Source organism: Colius striatus, chromosome 3 (genome assembly GCF_028858725.1).
Source record: "Colius striatus isolate bColStr4 chromosome 3, bColStr4.1.hap1, whole genome shotgun sequence".
Lineage (NCBI taxonomy): Eukaryota > Metazoa > Chordata > Aves > Coliiformes > Coliidae > Colius > Colius striatus.
In genome coordinates, this window is record NC_084761.1 from 89886025 (window position 1) to 89903068 (window position 17044).

General features: G+C 45.4%; 1 protein-coding gene across 1 annotated transcript in view; it reads right to left on the reverse strand.

Moving 5' to 3' along the window:
- The window catches only part of MSANTD1 (Myb/SANT DNA binding domain containing 1), a 38101-nt gene extending 23628 nt beyond the window's left edge, over positions 1 to 14473 (reverse strand). The window contains 2 exon segments of the mRNA XM_061994092.1: positions 14210 to 14377; positions 14380 to 14473. Of these exon segments, the coding sequence (XP_061850076.1) occupies positions 14210 to 14377; positions 14380 to 14473 (262 nt within the window).
- Positions 14474 to 17044: the final 2571 nt, after the last annotated feature.

Sequence of the window (17044 nt, forward strand, 5' to 3'; positions counted from 1 at the left end):
TCGTTAATCCCCAGGAAATGTTCTGTGCCTCAATCCTTAATGCTTAAGTATCCTATAAAGTGTAAGTCTTCTCATAACCACATCCTTGATCTTAACAATAGTTTAAAAATGCACAGCTTGATTTGCATCCTGGAGATGGCAAAGAGAGCACAAAATGTTCCTAAAAGGTACACTAGTAACATTTGTAGTAGGGTTGCCTTCTATTTTATTTCTTCTATTGCTTATTACAAAAGGCACAACGGCATACCATAGAACAAGGAGGTGGGGGGGAGGGGGGACAAGCACATTTACTGTACATAGGAACTTCCACTGATCCAACCCTGAACGTGTCTGTGTCAGAAATATACCTGCTGAGTCACTGGCTTCCTCAAGAAAAAAAAAGAGAGAGAGAGAGAGAAAGAAAAAAATCCCTTAGCTTCCAAATAACTACTTTCAACTACTAATATGACAGCCTAGCCACTATTACCTTTAAAATTGTGTAAATAGCAGCATATGCTGTGCTGATGATCTCGCATGGTTTGTCTCTTGGGTGGCCAGCTGGGAGACATCACATGATCAGGGGACAGATGGTGGTCAGAAGAGGATCAGCTGGTGGCACGTTCATTTTATTAATTTATTGTTTTGTTTTGAAATTCCCATCACTTAACCTTGGGCTCCATGCTGTACCAGATCAGGCTGGCTGCAGCCACAGCCAGAGGCTGGGGATCACCAGGAGAAGTTTAAGGAAGCAACGCAGCGTCCGAGAGGAAAACACCTTCCGTCTCCTGTTACAGCACTGGCTCTGAGACTTGGGACCAACACACACTGCAGCAAAGCCAAGCTTGCCTTTCAACCTTTAATCATCCAAGAGAGGTTGGTTTTCCCCTCCAGACTTTAATCCACCCAGGTTCTGAAAACGCTGATTAACCCCACTGAAAGTCATAGCATGGTATGTATATACTGCAGAAACCCCAAAGATCTCTGGTCTCTGCTTTACAGATTGGGTTTTTTTAATCTGGTTTCAAGCACGACAAACCAGGGCAGGGCAGGAGAAAATCTGTCCAGCTGCAACAAGTTCTTCCTGCGACAGTCCACAACTCTTCCCCTTTTCATCCACATCTGCCCTGTGCATATGGCATCCGTGTGGCTGCTCCCTGTGCTCTGCACAGTCAGACAGGGCTGTACCAGCTCTGGGATCCTGCAGAAGTGGGGGAATTTTCCCTGTACAATTCACATCTCTCAACTTTTCTATAAGCTGTTTCCTATTAGTGTAATTGACAGATTGATAGTGATATGGTGCAACTTAAAATCCGTTAATAAAAGAAATGCTTTCTAATAATATGTCCCTTATTCCCCTCCCCTCTGCACCAGAAGGGAATCCGAGTTTCCAGGACTCAGGTTTTATCTCCTCCTCTGAGAAAGTCATTGATATTAATTATGGAGACTCCACATGCCTCCTCTGCGTCACTGAAGCACGTGTGCCAAGTGGTTGATAAAGTGGCTGTTTTCCCACGTGGAGCTGAAAGCAAGGAAAGCTTTTTACCCCCACATAATCCCTGCAGTCCTCACCGGAGCCAGAGGAGGAAAAAAGTACCTCTTTGGGCTGTGTCTCTCTCTGCTGATGTTCTGCAGATCTGTGCAGTCCTGGGGAGTCAGTAACCCCTTGTTCTGGTGCCAAGAAACAGCTAAAACAGGACAGGCAAACCTTTAAGGGAAGAGCAGCCCTGTGGCAGTGAGAGAGCCTTCCCTCCCTGGGATGGGATCAGGAGGAGGAGAAGCTCCATTAGCACTCAGCTCTTTCTTGCCCCTCTCAAGCTACAGGCTAGCCAAGATCCCTCCTCTACCACAAAGACTGTCTGGTCACCAAACCCAGAATAGGTGTTGGCACAACAAGCTGCAATTGCCAAACTCAAGGCACCAATGCACTGGGTGCCAACATCCCTCACATGCTCCACTCTGACGTCTCCACTGATAGCTGAGTGCTCCAGCCCAGCACTGAGTACCCTGCAAATAACTGAAGCTGTAACTGTTCTCATCAAGAAAAAAAATGAGGCTACTTCTCTTGGAAACCACTGAAATGCATAATGGAACTTCTGAGGACAGCTTTGTAGACTTCTTTCTGTAGGGGACATCTGTCCTGCTCACCCAGTCCCTCCTCTGCTAGGCACTACAACGGCAAGTCTAGATAATGTTCCCATGAACACTAACCTCCCTGGACTTGAGGATCTCTCTCATGCTCTTCCCTTAATGCACACCAGCTTTTAAACCTTGGAGCAATGTGAATGTAATGATCCTCTTGCAAATCTGTCTTCCTATTATCTAAACACCTTTTTTTTTTTGCAGTCATTATATATTAGTTTCAATAATAGCTCTCACAGCTGTTCCATCTTTCATGGTGATCTCTAAAGATAACAAACCACCCAAAATGGTAGAAGGGTTTCTGATTTGGAGATGTGGATCTAATGAAGTTCGCCTATAGATCAGAGTTCAGACAATTCCATTAATCCTGGCATATCTGTTGATTATACGTCAAGTGATCTCTGCTAACCAACTGCAAACATAGCCTTCAAGCTTGCAAGTGTGGGCTTACACATGCCAAATAAAACTTCCTCTAGCCAAGTTTTAGGGCAAGGTGCTTTCCCCTGAGTTTTCAGGGAGGTAACAGCTCTAGTTAGTCAATTACCAGAGCTCAACCCACAAACTGTAAACCATTAAACTGTGATTACAGAAGAGCATGTCTGATCCTGCTGATGGAGATTGTGGTTGGAGAAGCCAGGCAGCACCTTCTGGGCAAATCAGAATTTATTCCATTAAGACACAAGAAACGTCTGCAACTTCTTCTAAATATAATTCTGTGTCTAAAACCCAAATGGGCAGCTGCCTGTAGAGGTGCTGACACACAGGTCACTGCCTTTTTGGATTTCAGAAGTGGAAGTGTACTATAGTTTTGGTTTTGAAAAGTCTTGAGATTGACTGGTCCAGTCTCAACATCCTTTTAGGCAGCAGCTTTGAGCAGGAAGGAGGACTCTTTGGTAGAAGGATGTCCCCACTTCAAAGGCCATCAGAAATGTGCATCACCCCTCAAAGACATAGTCCAACTCTCAAAAACATATGGCTGTTTCTGTAGATCATCCTGTAATGCCTTCATTACACAGAATTCAACAAAAACATGAAAAGTTACATGCACCCTTCTAGAGGTGCAACCCCTGCCATTCTGTGGTTTTATGTCTAGGGCAAGCCATTGAAAATAAGGCTACCCAGAGCACAGGCTTGTCACTGCTCCTTGCAGTCCTCCAGTCTGGCCCATTGGGAGTGTAACACACATGGCAACAACAAATCTTGAAATTGGAGAGTGGCTGCAGAGCACGTGTTCATCCTCCGATTGTTTCAGAGCAGGCATGCCTTAACAACTCTGTTCAACTGGGTATAAAAATACATACGTGCTGGTTAAAAACAAAGCACTGGGGTTCTGTGTGTCAGGGGGTTACTATATTTGAAGTTCAAAAAAGCTGTCTGCACAGATTAGGAAGCTGTCTCCTGCCCCACATTGTGCCATCAACTGGGCTGAAATGCTCAGTATCTGAAGTCTTACTGAAAATGATGTTTTCAATCTCTCTGATTTCTCACACTGCAATTTGCAGAGAGGGATAAATGCACTGAGAGAAGAAATAGTCTTCCACTGCTTCTGAAAATCTTGGCCCAAGGAGACAGGCATGGACAGGGAATCACGGAGGAGAAGCTCCCTTCTTATTTTCCTCCACTAAACCGACAGGTCCATGGCAGTGAAGCTGTTGTGCTCAGGGGAGAGCTGGAAACCAGAAGCTCACCCTAAGGTAGGGAAACACCTTGCAGACAGCAGAGCTGGGCTTGGGAAATCTAGTAAAGTCCATACACCCTTCAGTTTGCAGGTCTCCTTGGATGATGGAGTCCTGTAAAGATGGATGATGGGGGTTTGTAAAGGCTCAGAAGCTACAGAAAACTTAAGTGTTATGAACACAGCGCCACTGGATCGGTGCTGTCAAACTGCACAGGAGCCACAGCTGGTGCCACCCTAGTGCCTGTAAGGGGAGTTTAACAATGCAAAGGCATTCATCAAGGCAGTAAAAAGATATCCAAACTGCAAGAGGGACTGATACAATGGTAGAAACAACAACAACAACAAAAAAAACCCCATTCAGGCTGAGGAAGTACAGTTCCTGCCTCAAAGTACATAGGAAAAGGACATTCCCTTTCATCAGAGGGCCTGCAACCTAATTGGGACATGCCACAAGGGAAACAAACATGATAGACTAGGAGGGACAAGGGACAATAACACATTACCAAGCAAAGGCATTGTGTGGTTGAATACCTTTTATGTATATCTAAAATAAATAATACATGCAAAGACACCAGGTATTTCTGACAAGAGAAGCGAGTGCTCTGGAGGAAACTGGCTGAGGGAAAAGCACCCTGGCTGACATGGGGCACACAAAATTTTGACATGTCAACACTTTGGATGAAAAGAGCAAGAAAAAGAAACATTTCCAGAGTGATGCTCTGCTCTGGGGCTGTCTGTATGGCAGGTGTCCCTAGGGTGCAGTGGGGCACTGGGTAGCCCAGGAGGATGGTGGTTTGAGAAGGTGCAGGTGAGCTGCAGTAAGCTGGAGGGGTTTTTTGATTTCATTTGCTAGACTACATCCTGCTTGAATTTCACTGTAATCAGAACATTTCCCAAAAGCATTTTGCTCTTGCTGAACTGGCAGATTCTGACCAAAAATATCTCCTTTGCCTATTTTTGTAGTAACCATGGAAGCCAGCTTTGCACAGACATTCAGTTGGAGAGAGAACTGATGGCAAGAGACAGCGAGGTGAATGCAGAGAAGATGGGAAATGGGATTTCAGCAGTTTTTGTGGTCAGACCAGGAAGCATTAGCACAGACAACGAGGAGAACTGGAATTCATTGCTTGAAGAAACCAGATATACACTGATATGTTGTTAATAATTACATTAAGAATTAGAGTAGTGAGATTTCTTGAACTATTTTGTAATTAAGTTTATCAGAAACACAAACACTCATGCTACAGACCCTAGATTAGCATAGTGGGGGGGAAAAAACATCCCTTATGTCCAGAAATTGCAAATCACCACTCCCAAAATGTCTTGCACTTCCAATACATGGAGGCAAGATGGACTTTGTCATGCATGTGCCTTTATCTTCAGACATACAGAGAGAGACAAGTAATATCCTTATAAAAATTAGTCATATAGTATAAAGAGCAAAGACATGAGCTCTACATGTGTCTCACTCCCTGTTCAAATTAGAGCAAACAGAGCATTTATGAGATTTGCTTATTGTCAAGAAATCCTTTGCAGGTCTTTAGCATGTGGAATAACCCTGCAGTACATACTATCAGACGTACTCCTTTTCTGGTAAGAAAGCAACACATCAGATTACAGTGAAAATTACTCAGTTCCCAATGAACGGTTTCCCAAATCCCACTTGAAAGGAATCATTTTGCCCCTGCTTACTTACAGGGGTTAATCAATAAGTCCTCATGCCCTTGTTTGGTTTTTAGCACATTTTAGCAAGCTACATGCTGGAAAGTGTCTAGTCCATCAAAAACTGCTCCTAATATGCTATGCAAATATTTCTCTTAGAAGCAAATTCCTCTGAGAACCTGTTTTAAACAGTTCACTTTAGACATAGACCATGATTTAATCCAGTTTTTATTCGAGATATATCACAAAAGAAGACAAATAATCCCTGCTGTGCAGAAATTTGCCCTGTGCCTTATGCTGCATCACGAAAAAACAGATGATGGCAACTGTTTTGACCATGCTGCTGCTGCACACACCAGTGTTTCTGTCCCAGCAAGAATTAATGCTGCTGGTGTCATTCCTCTCTAACAGCAGCATAAAAGGTAGTAATATTTAAATAGATGCTTGAAGGAAGTTATTGATTCATTCCCATTCATTCACAGAATCACAGAATGGTTGGGGTTGGAAGAGACCTCTAGAGATCATCAAGTCCAGCCTTGTGGTAAATCAGGTCACACAGGAACAAATCCCGGAGTGTTTTGGAAACCTCCAGAGAAGGAGATTCCACACCTGTCCCAGGCAGCCTGTGCCAGGGCTCTCTCAACCTCAGATCAAAGAAGTTTTTCTTGTGTTTAAGTGGACCTTTTTGTGTTCCAGCTCATGCCCATTACCCTTAGTCCTGTCGCTGGACACTACAGACAAAAGTGTCGCCCCCATCCTCCTGACATCCACCTTTTAGGTGCTTCTAAGTGTTGATGAGGTTTGATCCATCACCAGGAAGCCATCCCCTGGATTCACAGAGATGAGAGTGAGCCAAGTACGGGGAGTTTGGCAGGACTTCAGCTAAGCAAGTTTTTTCACCATTGTGGTAGCAAGCATTAGAGCTATGCTGAATAAATGGGTTCTAGCTTGCTGTTCTTCCAGAAAGGAGAGCGGTTTGGGCCCTTTTCCAGCAACCTCAGAGAGACTGCAGTGAAAGTTGATGGCAAATTCTCCTCGGGAGATCCCAGATTATCCCCAGCTGCCAGACTTTGCCTCGCAAACGTTCAGCTCAGCTCTCCAGACCCAAAGAGGAAAATTTACAAGGTTTTAAAAATATATATATTATCTGTACCAGATAAAATATTTAAGGCACAGGAGATTTTCATATCAGTTGGTAACATATTTAAATATTAAAGTGTAAATGGTGTTTTGGGTATTATTGCAAGGCAGCCTCAGGAATGGAAATTGGAGAAAATTCTTGTAACCTATAAAGTTCAGATGATGCTCGTAAAAGGCTGCCTGATCTGAGAGCTGCCAAAAAGAGAAACAAAACCAAAAACCAAACTAGCCAGTGGGCACCACTGTGGTAGCCAAAGAGCTTATCTGCATAAGTGGCTGCTAATGGAAGTTGAGACCATACAAGAGGTAGCTGCTATTTCAGGGACAGGCTGCCAGGGATGTCACAGCCATCCCACAGCATCTCTGGGTCCTTGCATGGGAAATGGGTACTTTTTTCAAGAGACTGAACTGAAAGTATCACACAGCAGGTCATGGTTGGTCTTGACTTAATTCCCAATGCCCTGCTCAAAGTTTTTCAGGGGAGGTTACTAACCTGTCAGAGTGATACGTGAAAAAGCTGCTATCCCCAGTGAAAACACACTGGGTTTCCAGCAGAAACATGTGTTTCCCTGTCATCCCACAGATCCTGTGCAGTCATATGGCCTGCCAAATCCTGTATGGTCTGTACTCACAAATGCTCCCTCTGAGAGGATGACTTCTGCCTTTGTGCAGATCCACACACATTCTTCAGCTACCAGGACTCTGAATTCTAACTCCAAGGCAAACATAGTACTGGGAACTTAAGGGTGAGCTCTCATGCCTTGGGATAGCAGGAGGACGAATCTTGTCAACGCAGAAAAGTTTATTATAGTATCATAGAATCACAGAATGGTAGGGTTGGAAGGGACCTTCAGAGATCATCTAGTCCAACCCCCCTGCAGAAGCAGGGTCACCTAGATCAGGTCACATAGGAACATGTCCAGGCGGGTCTTGAAGACCTCCAAGGAAGGAGACTCCACAACCCCTCTGGGCAGCCTGTGCCAGGGCTCCCTCATCTCAACAGTGAAGTAGTTTTTTCTTATGTTTAAGTGGAACTTTCTGTGTTCCAGCTTCATCCCATTACCCCTTCTCCTGTTGCCAGCTACTGTAGAAAAAAGGGATGTCCCAACCTCCTGACACCAACCATTTAGATATTTATACATGTTGATAAGATCTCTCCTCAGTCTCCTCTTCTCCAGACTAAACAGCCCCAGTTCCCGCAGCCTTTCCTTGTATGAAAGATGTTCCAGTCCCCTGATCATCTTGGTGGCCCTGAGCTGGACTCTCTCCAGCATTTCCCTGTCCCTCTTGAGCTGAGGAGCCCAGAACTGGACACAGGACTCCAGATGAGGCCTCACCAGGGCAGAGTAGAGGGGGAGAAGAACCTCCCTTGACCTGCTGGCCACACTCTTCTTGATGCATCCCAGGATGCCATTGGCCTTCTTGGCCACGAGGGCACATTGCTGGCTCATGTTCAGTTTATTATCAACCAGGACTCCCAGATCTCTCTCTGCAGAGCTGCTCTCCAGCAGGTCAATCCCCAGCCTGTACTGGTGCGTGGGGTTGTTCCTTCCCAGATGCAGGACTCTGCACTTGTCCTTGTGACATGAGGTTCCTCTCTGCCCAAAATATATGCATATAGCATTGCCCATTTTAATATAGTGGATTGCCAGCATTTGGGCTGATTCCTCTTGGTTTACAGCAGGCACCGACTTGCACCTTGGACATGCCAAGGACAGCCAGGAGGGGTCATCTACCCCTCTCACATCAAGGTGACAGGACCAGCCCACCTTCTGTCATGGGATGCCACTCCTCTGGCAGCCTTCACCATAAGCCTGTACTGCAACTGCTTTTAGGTTCCTCATTGACTCCTGGCTTTTTCCAGCTGTTTTTCCTCTCCTGACTCTCACAGAATCTTAAGGGTTGGAAGGGACTTCAAGAAATCATCTATTCCAATCCCCCTGCCAGAGCGGGACCACCTAGAGTAAGTCACACAGGAACTCATCCAGGTGGGTTTTGAATGTTCCCAGAGAAGGAGACCCTGCAACCCATCTGCACAGCCTGTTCCAGTGCTCCCTCACCCTCACAGTGAAGAAATTCTTCCTTGTGTTTCTTTGGAACCTGTTATGTTCCAGTTTATACCCATTGCCCCTTGTCCTATCATTGGACAACATTGAAAAGAGCCTGACTCCATCCTCCTGACACCCACTCTTTACATATTTGTAAACATTAATGAGGTCACCCCTCAGTCTCCTCCAAGCTGAAGAGCCCCAGCTCCTTCAGCCTTTCCTCATAAGAAAGATGTTTCACTCCCTTAATCATCTTGGTGGCCCTGTGATGGACTTTCTTCAGCAGCTCCCTGTTCCTGAACATAGGGGCCCAGAACTGGACACGATATTCCAGATGCGGTCTCCTCAGTGCAAAGCAGAGGGGGAGGACAATCTCTAACCTACTAACCACAGCCCTTCTAATACATCCCAGGATGCCATTGGTCTTCTTTCTGATGTTTATCAGATGCAGTGCTGCTCCAACCACTCTCCACTCACCAGGGCTCAGCTTGTACTCCAGTCTTCACAAGCTACTCCAATCCAGGCAGCAGCTTCTCATGGTTTAGCTGTCACTAAACCAAGGAGTGTGTATGTGCTTCCTCTGTTAGTGTCTGTGAAGTACTGCCAGCAAACCCATCAGCCCACTGATCAAAGAAACATTTCCTAGCCATTGCACACAGGAGCATTCTGGCCAGCCTGAGGAAGTCTGTCTACCTCCCTTCCTAAGTTCTCCTGAACTAACACACACCCACAAAACACTCTGGATGCAAGCATTTCCACATCCAGCACCACCTGTCCAATACCAGTGGTTTTCAAATCTTCCCCAGTGCTTTTCATTCAACATGGCATTCAGTGTTGTCAGCCAGAGGAGGTGCCCCAAATAAGTGTAGGTATGTGCAGGAAAAGAGCTCCATAATCTGCTTGCCTGTAAATACCCACCACATGGGTATAGAATACCTCCAGTTGGAAGGGACCCTTAAGGACCATCAAGTCCAACCCCCTGCTCTTCACAGGTCTGCCTGAAACTAAACCATAGGATTAAGAGCATCGTGTAGATGTTTCCTGAACAGCAGGCTCAGTGCTGTGACCACTTACCTGGGGAGCCTGTTCTAGTGACCCAACACCTTCTCAGTGAAGAATCTTTTCCTAATGTCCAATCTGATCTTGCTTTGATGTAGATTTGAAGGCAACTAAAGCTAATACTGCCAAAAGGAGTGACAGAGTACTTGCCACCATCCATTTTTCTGCTGAGTAGATCATGCCAGTGCAATCAAGATTAGTTTAAATTATGGATGAGCTGGACTCAGCTTATCTGTAGCAGATTAGTGAGCACTCAAAGGACTCTCTTCTTGGCAGCAAAGCTGCCTCCAGTAGGTGAGTAAAGGTTATTCTGAAGAGTAACAAAGCTGAAGATTTACAGACCAGATTCTCAGTAATACAGAACCTACCCATTTCTAGTAAAACTCCACAGGGGGCTGGGCATATACCCAGCACAAATAAGAAACCTAACCCAGATGTCTGAGGGGAGCATGCAGACCACAAACATATGGAACCTAAAACCACACAGCTGCAGGAGACATCCAGCATGAAGATGTAAGTACAGACAAGCTGTCCACAGGGAGTCCAATGCAGATGTGAATGGCACTAGGGAGTTCTTATTTTGTTTAACCTCTAAACATTCAACCGACAGATTCCTCCATAGCCAGAAGGTGCACTTTTGGATACCCATGTTCTAAGCAAATCTTTAATTGCTCAGAAGGTTGGCATGTTTTGGTTATGGAGAACAGCTTTAATGACTGCTGGACCAGTGACCTGAACAAAGTAACCATGAACCACCAGCTGATAGGAGAAAAATAAGAAACAATTTACACAAAACCAAGCCAACCAAGCCAGTTCACAACACAGGACGTGGTCCTGTTTCATTAGAGTGGCCAGTGGTTTTCATTTGCTGTGCAGTCAGCAATAGTGCATTTCCCAAGGGAGGCACTCTCGTGCAACTGTTTACTAGAGGCAATCAGCCAAATCTAAAGGATTTAGGGAGCCAGTCCTCTCCCACCTCACTCACTTTACTCTTAAAGGGTATTGTAAAAACTTCTTGGACTGGCTTTAGCTCCTGTGGCTTTAAAAAGTGCTCAACAGCCTGATTCACAAACCTTCTCAACCAAGGGCACAACAAATGTAACTGTTTAATATTTACAAATATCTCAATGGTGGGTGTCAGGAGGTTGGGACATCCCTTTTTTCTATGGTATCTATCAACAGGACAAGGGGTAATGGGATGAAGCTGGAACACAAAAAGTTCCACTTAAACATAAGAAGAAAGTATTTCACTGTTGAGGTGAGGGAGCCCTGTCAGAGCCTGCCCAGAGGGGTTGTGGAGGTCTTCAAGACCTGCCTGGACATGTTCCTGTGTGATCTGTCCCCCCCCTTCTGCAGGGGGGTTGGACTAGATGATCTCTAAAGGTCCCTTCCAACCCCCACCATTCTATGATTCTATGATTCTTCTCAGCATCTCACTAACCACTTAAAAAAATATTCTTGTCTGCTAGCAAACTGCATCTTTAACCCAACAGTGATGGCTTTCGTTCTTGAACATACTGCTTGCACTGACTCTTGCCCCACGCTGTCTTTAACACCATGTAGCAATATCCCAGTGGCTGAAGCCACTCAAAAAGACCAAAAATGCATCACAGGCAGGAGTCTAATAAAACATTCAATGCTAGTGTCATGGTTTTCTCCATTTGCGACATCTTTCCTCTCTGCACACTGTGCTTTGTGATAACTGGACAGGCAGATTATATTAAAGCTCACACAAACCTTTTCAAATGGTTTCTCATCAAGTCTCAGCAGGAACTAATTGAAGATTAAACTAATAATTCCTTGCTGCCTCTTATGGAGTGTCACTTTTTGTGAATACATTATGGAGAACAACAGTGAGGTGCAGACCTGGCACAACCACTGAACACAGGAGCTTGGAGTGGCTGGACAACCCAGCACAGGTCTGGGAAATGAGGACTTGGGTCAGCCTCATAAATGGGACAAGGCAAACCTTTATCCATCTCTTCTGGCTATAAAAACCAGTCTAGCAAGACCAAGATAGAACACCTCTCCCAAAATGTCATCCCTCCTTTCTGAAAACAAAGGAGCAAGTCTGACAAGAGCCGTTTGATGTTACATTAAATATTGCCAATGAACTCTCTGATCTTCCCTGCCTCCTGAAATCTGGAGAGTACCATGAGACCCAGCCAAAACCCAGCTACCATAATTCGTGTGCATCCCTGCTTTAACCTGTTTCCACAATAACCAAATTCTTTCATCAACTGATCTGCAGCTCTGTGTCTGACCTCTGATCTGCACAGTGCCCCTCTGGATATCGTACACAGCTATCAGATAATGACAACTGACATCCAGACTTCCACCAGCCTCTGGGTAAAAGTTAGAATGCTGGATCATGGCAGATCCTCAGACAAAGAAAAAAAATTAATGTGCTTTTACTGCAGTGCCTTGTAGAGTTTAAGGAGATATTTAACCAGAGATGAAAGCTGAAAGAAAGGTCCAAAAAGGTTTTGAAGCAACAGAAAACACACCCTGGAATGTCAGAACCAGACATTTCACTCAGCAATAAAATTCATGATCCCAAAATCAGAATGAGATATAGCCTTACTAGCCCTTGCTTTGACAGAAAAACATATTTCCAAGCTTCTACTCTTGTAAAGGCAGAGGAGAATCCTGAGCACTTGACACCACAACTATTTGGAATATTTTCTTAGTACTTTACACATCTGTTTACTGTGAATGTTTTAGAAACATCATTGTGATCTAATCTACTCTGCCTCCCCATGACATTATCTTACAAATGAGAACTCCTTCAGGCAGGTATCACAGGCAAGTTTCCATCTAGGCACTTAAAAAGTTTCAGGTGGTGTGAGTTATCAGTCAAAATTTCTGGAATCACTCGAAGTTTTAAGACAATTTTAGATGCTTTCCACTACTTTCAACATGATACAATACAGGGAAGCAAGTTCAGCTTTGGTTTAGATTATTAACATGATTGCAGAGCAAAAAAGCAACTCTCTCCGTTCCCAAATGCTCAATTCTGTATGAAACCACAGTAAAACGGTAAGTAAACCTTGTGAATAAGGTTTTCATTTAAATCTGAATGTGTTAATTACTGTCAGAGCCAACATCTGTGCCACTATTTTATTTATATACACACACATATATATAGACATGCTTTTTTGTGTGTGTACAGATACATATACACACACATTATTTTACCTGGTTGATTTCTAAGAGCAACTATTCCAGTATTGGAAGAGGAGAGAAAGGGACAGCTGAAGGAAGACTGAGCCATTGTCTCACTGTAGAGTCCAGGAAAACCTCTCTACTTGTAGACTGAACCTCAGGAACTGGAAGAGTATTGTATTTTCCCTCCAAAAATTCAGAAGTGTATTGCATGTCCCTACTGACTCTGCACTCAGGACAAATTCAAGACTGCTAAAAATCAGACCAAAGCCTGCATGTAAAAGCTTGGGGAAACAGTGAGACCAACTGCCAGTCCAATACAGGACTGTGTGGCTGTTTAACCCTGGCTAGCTGCCAGGTGCCCACCAAAGCTGCTCTGTCACTCCTCCTCCAACACTAGGCAGGTGAGAGAAATATAACGAAAGGCTTGTGGGTTGAAACAGGGACAAGGAGATCACTCAGCAATTACTGTCATGGGTAGAATAGACTCAGCTTGAGAAGAATTGGTTTGATTTATTAACAATCAAAACAGAGGAGAGTAATAAGAAAGAAAAGCTGAATCTTAAAAACACCTCCCCATACCCATTTCTTCTTCCCAGGTCTCTGCCTCCTCCCCATCAGCTGTGCCAGGGGACAGGGAATGGGAGTTTTGGTCAGTTCATCATAGATTATCTCTGCCAAAGCTTCCTCTCAGGGAGAGGAGTCCTCACACTTCCCCTGCTACAGTGAGGGGTCCCTCCCACAGCAGACAGTCCTCCACAAACTTCTCCAAAGCAAGTCCTTCTCACAAGCAGCAGTTCTTCACAAACTGCCCCATCATGGGTCTTGTTCCCACATTCTCAGTCCCTGCTGCTGCAGTTCAGCATCTGCACTGCAACTTCTTCCCCTTTTCCCCTTCTCCAATACATTAATCACAGAGGGGTTATTTCCATTGCTAATTGGCCAGGTCTAGGTCAGCAGCAGGTTCATCTCAGAGCCGACTGGCACTGGCCCTATCAGATACAGGAGAAGCCTCGAGCAGCTCTTTTTTGAAGACACCACTCCTGTAGCTACCAAAACCTGGCCACACAAACCCACTGCACACAAAAAGCAATTGACACTTAAAGTCATGAATAAATGTTAAAAGTCTAGAAATTTTAAAACCCACCCCTCCCAATCCACTGGCTCACGTCTCTGAACTGGTCCAGTCAAACAGGAACCTCAGAGCCAGTACATCAGAACAAAACAAATGGGTTCAAAAGCAAAGCACAGATCAGTTAAATCCCATAAAAACCTGACTCAGCAGTCACCACAGAAACAGGTATTATAACATGGACTCCTCTTTCCACAAGGTACAAACCTATGAAAGGACTCCTTGCACGGGGCTGAAACACTGATCAACATGACCTCCTCTGTCTGAGGAGACAACACAGCAACTTCTCCACATGCAGAAACTGCAGCCCTGAAACACTTGGCCCTGTTCCCTTGCTCTGCTTTTCAGAGGTGGAGCAGAAGGGAGTCACAGGCTCAATACACAAACTCATCTTTTATTGGCTTTTGGGGTTTTATGGTATGGAAGAAAAACCTTCAGTACCTGCTGTCCTAGGAACAGAAGATCCTCCATGAGCCTTGAAATCAACGCAGGAGTCCTCACAGCAGATCACTGACCCGGAGCAGGACTTTGTGTCTGGAGTAGAGAGAGTTTGGCAGAACAAGGCACCATGCAGGGAGAGGAGGGAGGAAACATTTAGTAGCCATGGAGGAATAAGGTCAGCTGTGCTTAGCCAAGGTCATCTTGTAAAGGTCTAGTGAGGTAGGTTTAATTTAGTTTGCAAACTGTAGCCTTTCAAACAGCACAAACATATTCCACATGCTATATAGTCCCATCATAAGTGGCTTGAATCCTCCTGTAACCTTTTGACAACCTCATTCCTATGTGCTGAAAGCTACTCACTTTAAGCCAAAAGAATACAGCAAACACTCTCATCTACACATCTTACCACTGCCAGCAAAAGATGTCTCTTTAAAAGACCCAGACTCACCCAGGCCACCCATAGATGTATTTTTTCCCTGACTTTTCTCTCATCTGCTAAACTCTCCCATTAGTGAGTTAATGCTCAATGCTTGGCATACTGTCCTTCTGAGGGTCACAAATCTTTTTTAAAACGTGGTGGGTCCTGAAGGTATTGTTATCTCTGTTTTACACAAGGAGAAGCCAGAGAGAGCAAGAGGAAAAAAACTCAAACTCTTTTAAATGACTGTGAAAATGAAGTAATTTTTCAAAAGAGAATCAGACACTCCAGAGCTGAAGTCAACCTTTGTCGTGGTTTGGCCCAGCTAGCACAACAGCACCACGACAGTTTCTTGCTCGATGCCCCCATTCACCCCCACCCTCGTTAAGATGGCGGAGGACCCAGTGAAATGGGAGTAAAAAGATAAGCAAGATTGTTGTGGATTGAGACAAGGGCAGGGAGGGCTCACTGCCAATTATGGTTCTGGGCAAAACAGACTCCAGTACTCGACTTAGAGAGGAAAGTAGGAAAGTTTATTCTACAAGAAACAGAACGGAATAAAAGCAAAAAGGGAGTAGGATGATGAGAAAATTACAACCAGCACTTTAAGATCTCCCTCCCCCATCCCTCCTTTCTTCCCGGGCCCAGCTCACTGCTCCCGATATCTCTACCTCCTCCCCCCGCAACAGCTCAGGGGGGCAGGGAGTGGGGGATGTGGTCAGTCTCTCACAGATGGGCTTTGCCGCTTCTGTCTTCTCAGATGAGGATGACTCCTGGCATTCTTCCCCTGCTCCAACACGGGGTTCCTCCCCCGGAACACAGTCCTTAACAAACTTCTCTGGTGTGGGTTGTTCCCAGCAGCTGTGGCTTCTGCCGATACAGGGTCCCTTCCTCGGGACACAGTCCTTGGTGAATATCTCTGACGTGGATTCTTCACCGCGGTTGCAGGGTCCCTCTCTCGGGACAAGGCCTCTTCTGGGCATAAGTTTAATGAGCTGCTTTGTCGTGGGTTCCTCCCCACAGTTGCAGCTGTGGATATTGGGTCCCTTCCTCGGGACAGGGCCTGCTCCGGCCATAGTGATAAAGGGCCCCTCCTTCGGGACAAGGCCTCCTCCGGCCAAAATCACTGTCCCTGGCTCGGGGCCTTTAATGAAGTGAATCGCTGCCCCTGGTCCGGGGTCAGCTTTAGCAAAATGAGTTTCTGCCCCTGATGCGGGCTCATTATCAGAATGAGTCTGTACCGCTGATGCGGGGTCTTTAAAGAAATGAAAATAAATCTCAGCTTCACCAGTTCTCTCCATAGAATGCAGGGGAGTCTCTGCTACAGTACACCTCCTCCCTTTCATCACTGACCTTGGAGTCCGCATGGTTGTTTCTCTCACCGTTCCTACTCCTTGCACCACCACCAGCCAGAAGAAGAGAAGAAGGGGCAGAAGAAAGAAAGAAAATGGAGGAAGACACCTCCCCTTCCGGCTTCTTCTTAAAAAGTGATCGTGGAGGCGTCTAATTGGCTCAGCCCCAGAAGTGGGTCTGGCTCAGAGCTGGGGAGAGTTGTGAGCAACTTCTTACAGGAGCCATCTTTGCAGCCCCTTCCCCCTTACCAGAAAAGGCTGTCATGTCAAACCATGACATTCCACCCCTCGCCTTCACGAATTGCTTTTTAAGGAGGTGTTAAAAATCCACCCCTCGTCCCTTCACCAAAGGTAGAACCACTTAAAACCTCAATAGTCAGCAGTACAGTTCATGTTTTGCCCGTTACCACTCCCAATTAGTATCCTTGTCTCAAATTTAATCTGTAATGCTCCAAGTCCCACAGACTCGGGGCCCCACGTTGGGCGCCAATAATGTCGTGGTTTGGCCCAGCTAGCACAACAGCACCACGACAGTTTCTTGCTCGATGCCCCCATTCACCCCCACCCTCGTTAAGATGGCGGAGGACCCAGTGAAATGGGAGTAAAAAGATAAGCAAGATTGTTGTGGATTGAGACAAGGGCAGGGAGGGCTCACTGCCAATTATGGTTCTGGGCAAAACAGACTCCAGTACTCGACTTAGAGAGGAAAGTAGGAAAGTTTATTCTACAAGAAACAGAACGGAATAAAAGCAAAAAGGGAGTAGGATGATGAGAAAATTACAACCAGCACTTTAAGATCTCCCTCCCCCATCCCTCCTTTCTTCCCGGGCC